This window comes from Penaeus japonicus, unplaced genomic scaffold (assembly GCF_977035675.1).
Source record: "Penaeus japonicus unplaced genomic scaffold, GWHDUDI00000001_assembly GWHDUDI00000033, whole genome shotgun sequence".
In the NCBI taxonomy this organism is placed as follows: Eukaryota; Metazoa; Arthropoda; class Malacostraca; order Decapoda; family Penaeidae; genus Penaeus; species Penaeus japonicus.
This window is the reverse complement of record NW_028234435.1, coordinates 11867965-11877589: the sequence shown is the minus strand read 5'-3', so window position 1 is coordinate 11877589 and position 9625 is coordinate 11867965. Positions and strand designations below refer to the sequence as shown.

The 9625-nt window shown below is 36.9% G+C and overlaps 1 protein-coding gene across 3 annotated transcripts in view; it reads left to right on the top strand.

Moving 5' to 3' along the window:
- The window catches only part of LOC122257131 (uncharacterized), an 18039-nt gene extending 8993 nt beyond the window's left edge, over positions 1-9046 (top strand). For 2 of the 3 annotated variants that reach the window (XM_043022207.2, XM_086530415.1), the window contains exons 4-7: positions 430-939; positions 3324-3395; positions 3809-3875; positions 6756-9046. In XM_043022207.2, coding sequence (XP_042878141.2) covers positions 430-939; positions 3324-3395; positions 3809-3875; positions 6756-8503 — 2397 coding nt within the window. In that variant the 3' untranslated portion in view covers positions 8504-9046. The remainder of the gene's footprint in view (positions 1-429; positions 940-3323; positions 3396-3808; positions 3876-6755) is intronic. The other variant, XM_043022208.2, reaches the window with a different exon arrangement.
- Positions 9047-9625: the final 579 nt, after the last annotated feature.

The following is a 9625-nucleotide window of genomic DNA, read 5'->3' as shown; positions in this document are numbered from 1 at the left end:
TACACACACACACACACACACACACACACACACACACACACACACACACACACACACACACACACACACACACACACACACACACACACACACACACACACACACACACACACACACACACACACACACACACACACACACACACACACACACACACACACACACACACACACACACACACACACACACAAACACACACACCTGTACATATACCTATTCATATACATATACATTTTCTTTTTTTTTATGAAAAATAATTGCAGCATGAATATAGAAGAGTATATCCAAGTTTCCAATATAATCATGATCCTATAGATATCTTTCTATGTATGATTAACCATTTTCAGTTTTGAAGTGCCTTTAAGTTTGTATTGTCATTCCATCATGGAAAGAATATGAACATTTACCTTTTTCCTTCTTCTTTCTCAGGTGGATCAGAGTTTGATGGAATCTGTACTAGAGGTTGCAGATATGCTTGAGGTAAAGGGACTCTCTCGCATCCGATCCAATACCTCTCTGAAGAAGTTCATGGGACAACCATCCACAACAACCTCTAGTACACCTGCCGCAGAGGAGCCAAGATCAGGCTGTAGGTCGCCAGAGGATCAGTTCTACCAAAGTAACCAACAGGAAAGCAGGACCCTTGAGGCAGAGGGAGGCTGGAGGAGGTTGCAGGGTAATGTGGTCAGTGACAACAGCACCTCCAAGGAGAATGTTCACGCCCCAATAGAGGGGGTCTCTTCCTCTCACACGCCAGCTCATGCCCCTTGCCACCAAGCCAACCCCCAGGAGGACCAGGACGAAACCCAGACTTCTGGCATTGACCTTTCCTTAGCCAAGAATGAGCCTTGGTCACCCCGGGAAGGTATTGCTCACTCAGGACCAAAGGAAGATGTTGAGGATGATGGCTTGGGTCCTGCAAAGAAAAAGAGAAAGCATGTAAGTTTTGAAAGGATTTCGTCTTCATACTATAACCAATCTCTACAGATTATTCCAGGAAAGACATTATTTACAGCACAGATATTTGATATTACCTTTTATTAAATATGAAATAATATTTGACTAGAGGCCCTAGTTTTCTTACTATATACTGCTTGCAAAAATGTTTGTACCATTTATGAGTAAAAGGGTTTCTTTGATGTATCATTCTCAGTATTTATATTTTTAAAGTAATAACAGTACATTCCAAGTTAGATGAGGGATATTTTATATTAGGTAAGATTAGGTCAATAGATTAATCGATACTGAATTTTCTTTCTACAGATAGTAAGAACTGATATTTTGTTTCTTTTTATAAAAGTTGGTGCAGAAGATATATGTAGAATAAGAAGAGGTTAAAAAAATAATGATATATCTCTTTCATAATAAGATATGAACAACTGTAATTTCCATGTATGCATCATAACCTATCCCAAGACAGACTGATGTTGTGTACATGATATTGATATTGCATTTCTCCTATGCAGTTTCACTAACTCTAATTATTATGTAAAATGAGGTAATCAAACACAATGGGTGTTGTTTCATTAGTGCAGTAGCAAGTGTTTAAATATCAAGGATCTTTTCACACAAATCAGTTTTCTGGAGTTAGGTGTGAGTATTTTAGATTTTTTAGTCTCATTTCATTGGGGAATAAATTGTTCAAGACCAAGGTCTGAATTTTTTATATTAGCTATGTTTAGAAAACACAAGATTAGAACTATTAATGAAACACAATTTCTTACACATTTTGAAAATGTCAAGCATTGGTTCCAAACCAAATGCTTCCAAATTAAACATATTTAAATTAGGCCCAGTAAACATGGCCAAACATGCTCAGAAATTACCAAAACAAACTCCAAAAAGCTAATCTGGACAAGGTAACTAGTGCCATGCATTTATTTACCTTCCAATTACCTTTGTCTGTCTATCGAATACATCTGTCTGTATATTATTGTATTACTGATTCATCCCTGTTGTAAATTCTTTACATAGTTTGTTGATATGTTTATTTACTTCAGTATCAGGTAAAACTTATCAATTATGCAAATATTAAAAAAGATTTTGGTAGCATTACATGTATCAGCCTCATGTTTATGCAAAGTTATTATAATGGTTGTATGAATTTTCATTGATACAGTTTTTTATTAAATAATTAGTTATACAAGGTTGCACACCTAAAAGAATACAAAGCTAAACTCATTAATAAAGGGCAGTTTTGACTCTGCCTGGACATTACGGCAAGATTTTTCAAAAGGCACAGGCCTAACGCCACAGGTTATTAGTCAGCTGTGGCAGTGGCCAGCTGCTATGCACCCAATCACCCAGCCATACTAAAACCTCTTTGACATGATAATGTGTCCCAAGTGGGAAGACAAGCCAAGCTAGGATGTGATATCATGTCATCCATCGTTAAGGGGTTAACGAAATCTACCTTGGATTTTTGTTTTTGTTGTAGTTTGGAATTTTCCAGCTTTCACAGATTTTTGTTACAGCTATTAGGAGGTTGTTTTATTTGTTTACATTATTTTCACAAGTGAATAAAGATGTGTCTATACAAATGGAACTCCCATCATTATTTACATATGTAACAATGTGAAACATGTTTTGAGGGAGAGGTCATGCTATGATAGGATGTCATCCACAGGAACAAAATATTTGTTTTGTTGTGAAATCCTGGTGTAATGACCAAGCAGAACCAAAACCATCCTGTCATTAACAGGTTAAGATTGTACCTACCAGATTAACCCACACAGGAAGGTGGGTTAGCATGTGTACCGCCATTTCGCGCAGCCCAGTTGCCGGCGGCACAGTTTGTGCGCCCATTCAATGATTTAGGCCTAATAATTGATTCGCCCCGGCCGGCATTTGGGCAAGGCTATTTGGAATTCAAGGCGTCGGGAATGGGTTAAAGAAGGATGGCTTGCATTATCTTTTCTGCAAGCAGATCAGGGTTACTGTTAATCCATATCCTCTGGATAAACATAATTTGAATCTCTTATAAACTAATGGTAGAACAGAATTTGTATAATAGCATGTAATGAATTTTCCTGAGAAATTTTTGATTAGATATAAGTACCATAATGATATATCATGATTGTCTTCTATAATAAACACTGATCTGATTAACCACAGGAAGATACCATTTAAAACCATGCAAAAAAATCTTAGCAGAGCATTCTATTATTATGATTATTATCATCTTTTTTATTATCATTATTTTTATAATAATAATAATTATTATTGTTGTTAGAATTACAGTTAAAGAAAAACAACATTATGAGACAAACTCAAGAATAGCACTGCAACTTTGCTCTTCCTGATGGATTTTATTTCTCTTGCAGCAGGAGAGCTTGTGTTCAGAGGTAACTCTAGATCAAGTGTCCGATCCGGATTGGGGAAGAATAGCCACCAAGGTAAGAATATGCTCCAAGAAAGACTCTAAATGGGACTGTCTGGGTTACTCGCAGGAACAATATCTTTTGGAATATAGCGCTTGGGGGCATGAGTGTTTATTCAAAATGAATTCTTGCATTGCTTCATTTCCTGTTAGTTATATCAGGACAGGTAGCTGCTGTGATGTTATAAATTAGTATAGGCAAATACTAAATCTTTGCATATCAGTATTATAAGAAATAAGGGGAGCTTTTTTTTTTTTTTTTTTTTTTTTTTTTTTTTTCTGGAAGTTATGATGTGGATAATCAGAGGAAACTATTGCATTAGAGGTGATATCTTCTTTGTGGATACCTTTTATTTATTTAATGGCAATTGTTAAATCTGACGACCAAAGAAAGATGGTTATATGAGAAAGTATTCATATATCTTACAGTTAGACGAGAGGCCACACCCCAAGCCTAGAACAATCAGCCTTACATCCATTACTACAACAGAACTTGGTAAGTAGAAAATAGTATTTCCTTTTTTTTAATTAAAAATTTCCGTATCTCTAAGTTTTGCATAGTTACGAGACAAAGGCTTTGCATGTAACATAGCAAATTACTTTTTTTTTTTCTTCTTCTTCTTCTTCTTCTTCTTCTTCTTCTTCTTCTTCTTCTTCTTCTTCTTCTTCTCCTCCTTCTTTTATCTGCTGATTCAAAGGGATACAGGGTTAGTTTGGGTTAGGGGAATGAGAATTGTGTAAAGACTAATTATAAATACCAGTGCATCTTCAGAATTACCCTTTATGGTATTAGGTCTTGCAATATGAAATGAACCACCTAACAAGTGCATAAACATCCACCTGTCAACAGTTTTGATAAAAGTGCCATAAAAACAATTATTTTATCTATTATTTTTCTCATTTTTTATGGTGTGTGTATTGGTATTGCACATTTTTGACAGTTTTGGGAGATGCTCAGACAGGGTAAGGAGGGAAAAAAAAGTTTAAAAAGTAATTTTATATAACTTCTTTGTGACTCCTCTAACTCAATATGCTCTTCACCAATTTTAAGTCTTGTACCACTGGAAAGGCAATTTATTCATCCACAACTTGACATCTCTTTTTAGGTAAATCCCATTTTATTTTGGAAATTTGAAATGATGAAGAAAAGATTATTCCTTTTGCTTTTCTTTCTTTTTATTCATCATCTTCTTCATCTGCTTCTGCTTCTTCTTCCTTCTTCTTCTCCTGTCTTTTTTCCTAGGAAAATAAAGCAGATGTCTACAACAACTCATTTTAACCCTTTAATGACGGTGCGTCACACCCGTGTGACACAGCTAAATGCCCGATGCTGGGGCGTCACACCAGTGTGACGTTTCCAATGCAATATTGCATAGGCCCAGCATAGGGGGTTTCCACTTATCGCTGTACCCATCGGGATTGGGTTAATTTTGGGAAATGTTACTTCTATGATAGCCTTCTACCTCTGAGCTTAGGCTATGCTTTTCCTGTTGTTGTTTTTATTTGTTTTGAATGCTTCTGATATTTCTTTCTCTCTCTCTCTCTCTCTCTCTCTGTGCATGCGTGCGCTTGTGTGTGGGTGGTGGTGGTGGTGGGGGGGGGGGCACAATCTTTGTGTTATCCTAACTTATTCTATCCTCTTCTATCCCACCCTAACCCAACCTAGCCTTATCCCAAGCCAATGGGCGTTTGCCTTCTATCTGAAGTGCATTTCCAGGGGGAATTTCCAATGATTGGCCAAATGTGTTGCTGATTGGCTATGGGTGGTAACAAGACATGTTACATCATAGGTAGGCATGAGCTCTTGTGCTGTGACTTATCAGTTGACACACATTGAGAGTGTCTTGAACTGTATTATGCTTGTACAAAGATCAACAATGAATGATGAACCCCTGTACCCTGCCTCTCTGTTGACATCAGTTTGCAGTGGAAATGTCATCCGAGGAAATGGTCTACGAATTCTCCAAATTACCCACAAAAAAAAGTTGCTTTTCTTTTGCTTCCAGAAGACTGAGATAAAGAAATTTCATAAAGAAAAGCGGTACCCCCAATTTTTTGTATTTTATTGAAAGTTATTCATAATTTTTCTCATTCTCTCAAATGATATGAAAATTCAGTTGCTCTATTCTCTTCCTCTGTTGGAGGTCCTCTTTCTCCTCTTTCTCAACAGTATTTCAGGGAAGTATTGGAAAATGAATGCATGATATTAACAATTTCCAACCACATTTTTGTCAGTCATTTTTTACTTTTTTCATATGGTAAAGTAACTCCATTTTAACTGAAGCTGGATCAAATCTGATTATTGTATTGGATATTGTACTTCTTTTTCTTCTTCTGTATATGTGTTTGTGTGTGTGTGTGTGTAAGTGAGTGTGAGTGTGAGCATGTGCATATATGTATATATGTAGGTATGTATGTCTCTTGCTCTCTCTCTCTCTCTCTCTCTCTCTCTCTCTCTCTCTCTCTCTCTCTCTCTCTCTCTCTCTCTTTCTCTCTCTTTCTCTCTCTCTCTCTCTCTCTCTCTATATATATATATATATATATATATATATATATATATATATATATGTATGTATGTATATGAACCCAAAGAGGGACTAAGATTGGGGTGAGAGTAACCTATGTTACCTCATCCTTTTGAGATGTAAGTAACCACTTGTCTCAATAAACTTGTCAAAGTCTAAGTCAGAGTCTTTCTCTCTCTCTCTTTGCCTTTCTTTCTCTCTCCCTCTCTCTCTCTCTCTCTCTTTCTCTCTCTCTCTCTCTCTCTCTCTCTCTCTCTCTCTCTCTCTCTCTCTCTCTCTCTCTCTCTCTCTCTCTCTCTCTCTCTCTCTCTCTCTCTCTCTCTCTCTCTCTCTCTCTCTCTCTCTCTCTCTCTCTCCTCTCTTTCTTTCTTTCTCTTTCCCCTTTCTCTCTCCTCTCCCTCTCTCTTGTACATTCTATCTTTCTTTCATTCTCTCCCTCCCTCCATGCATAATTTGTCTGACTCTTCTCACTTGCTCATTCCTCCCTCCTCCTCTCTACTTCTCTCTAGTTTTTCCTTTTTTTCCACTCCTCTTTTGCACACACACTTACACTTGAACTCAGGTCCAGTTTCACACATGTTGATATTATGAGTTAATCTGTTTTACCATATTAATGGTAACAGACTTTGCGGAATAAAAAAGAAAGAAAGAGGAGGTATAGGAAACTTAACAATGTTATGGTTCTAGTTTACCTAGACTTTCTACTGAAAATTGTGACTTTTTTTCTGTCTGTCTTTTTGTTTTAGTGAAAAGATGTCATAACTTATCCCATATTTGTTTTGTTGTTCTTGTCTTTTGACTGCAGCAGTTGGTGAGAACCATGACATGTAAAGTTTCCTCCTCTCTTTCAGACCTGAGTCCAGTGCGACACAAGAGTCCTTCACCCAAGAGTAAAGATAGAGTGTCATCGCCACAGCCTGTTGTGGAGAAAACTCTAGAGGTTCCTTGTGAGGACGGTCCCTTGACCATTAGCCTCACCACAGGCCAGGAAAATGAAAACTGGCGCACCTTAGCTAAGAGGAAACCCTTGTTTTGCACATCACTTTCCCTACGAAGAGCCAAACGTAAAATCAAAACAAAGCGCAACATGGACGAAAGTAGGAAGAAGTGGCTAGCAAAAGAGAGGAGATCGTTGTTTGGATCCGAGTCAACTGAAAGGCCAATAACAAGAGCCCTTGAAAGGTTAAAAACCAAATCGGTTTCAGCAGCTCTGGCATCTATGGAAAAAGTTAGCGTGAATTGTGATCCGCCTTTCCCAACTGATGAAAGTGGATCGAAGTGTAATGGTGACAAAGAAAATATACTGTTGCAAAAAAGTGCATCTTCAGAAGATAACCCAAAAATATCTGTATCAGTTAAGTCCACTTCAAGTAGTACAAAAGACTCAAATGTTTGGGAACTTTCAGAGAAGAGAACACCTGATAGTAAGTTTCAAGAGTCATCTGATGAAGTAAAGTTTCCTGCAATAAGCCCCTTGTCACTATTTACGTTACCGCCTGTAAAAGAGCGAGAAAAGCAGACACGAACTACACTGACCCTTGAAGAAAAAGTGAAAGTCATTGAGGCATTTTTGGATGGTAAATCCCAACGTCAGATTGCGCACATGTATGGAATTGGTAAAACTCAGGTTAGTGGAATAATCAAAAGGAGAGAAGAGATTTTAACGATATATAGAGATAGCCTTCTTAGAGGTGAGAAGCTAACTATGAAGAGACAGCGCAAGAGTGAATATGCGCTATTGAATCAACACCTCATTCAGTGGTACAGACACATGACTGTAGTTGCAGGGGTTAAGATTACTACGGGAATGCTTCGAGCAAAAGCCCTACAAATTGCACCTGAACTTGGTTATCATGATTTTAAAGCATCAAATGGATGGCTTGCCACATTCAAGGCTAACAACAACCTGAAATTCTCTAAACAGAGAAAATCAGATTCCTGTGATGAGCAGGGAAATGCTGAAAATGATTCTGGTCATAATAGGGATGATGATGAATCCTTTTTTGAAGATGGAGAAGGGGATAATTCTTCTAGTCACTTGCCACTCATAAAGCACATTGCTGGGCCAAGCAATATGACTCCAGGTTCTACAAACCATGAAGGAGGCAATTCTGAAATTACCCTTAACCGTAATTCGCAGCCTGGGGAATCCTCATCAGCCACTCAAGCTGACCAGGGAACTTCTCTAATTCATCCGGGGCTTGCTGCTGCAGGGGTATCCAAAGCACCACAGATGGTTAACACTACCTTAGGTGCTAACCTAACTGCCGCTGCATACAACTTGTCGCGAGACCTAACACGAGATCTCACTCGAGGAGATGCTACCACTGCTGGTGATCTGTCGTCTGCAGCTATGAACTCTAGTCCTCTTAACCACCCTGTCTCTGCCTTGAATGTAAGCCGTGCAGTCATTGACAACTCGTTAAGTAAACCATCGGATACAGCCCTTGCAACATACAAGTCAGAGGAGCCAATAGGGTATGGATATGATCCACAAAATCGCATGACAGATACAAGCAGTCGTGGTACAGAATATAACTACACTCCATATGGATTTCCTGGAGGGTATTATGGCTATCACTTTCTTGGACAATATTAATATGTGTTTACTCCAAAACTCGTTAGTTTGTTATTATGTTTATTATTTTGACAGAAAATGTAAAATCTCAAGTAAATGTAGTGCATTTCTTTCTATAAATGTTTTTCATAATTACAGTGCTGTCATCTATTGGTATTGTCACTTTGTCAGTGTAATCAATGTTAGAAGAAAGAAAACTTTTAAATGTTAATGAGGTATCTTCTTGCAACATAATAGGAACATATTGTTATATTTTACATGTTAACTTTAAGGTTTTAGTTTTTATTATCAAATCCATGAAAATGATAGTGTTCATCTGTGATATATGTAGTGCCAAGCAGCTACATAACCTCTTTGGAGTGAATACTTGTGTGTGTATATATATACATAATCCCAGGACGGAAATTAACAGTTGGTATACCATACTTTGATCTCATATTTATTATTGATAACTTTTTTTTATAATGATTAAGGAACTTAACACTCAAGTGAATATAAGACATGCCTCGTTCTGATTTGTAAAGATATAGGTTTAGATTATAATAATTATAAAACAAAGATTCACCTTTTTATAATTATCAAAATGCTTCCATTTTCTTCCCTTTTTTCAAATTATTTTGCAGAGGTCAAAGTAAATGTACACACACAAAAACACACGCACACCCACACACACACACACACACACACACACACACACACACACACACACACACACACACACACACACACACACACACACACACACACACACACACACACATATATAAAATAATATATACATGTATACATATGTATGTATTTACATATATGCAGATATGTGTGTGAGAGTGATAGTGATAATGAGAGAGAGATTATATATATATATAATATATATAATGTATAGACAGAGAGAGAGAGAGAGAGAGGTGTATAAAATATATATATAATAATAATATATATGTATATATATATATATATGTATATATATATATATATATATATATATATATATATATATATATATACATATACACACACACACACACATACATATATACATGCATACTTGCATATATACACACACTTCCCTACTGTTTCTGTTGTTGAAATTACAATAATTATTTTTTCAGCAGTGTCATTAAATGTTAATTGGTAAAACATGGC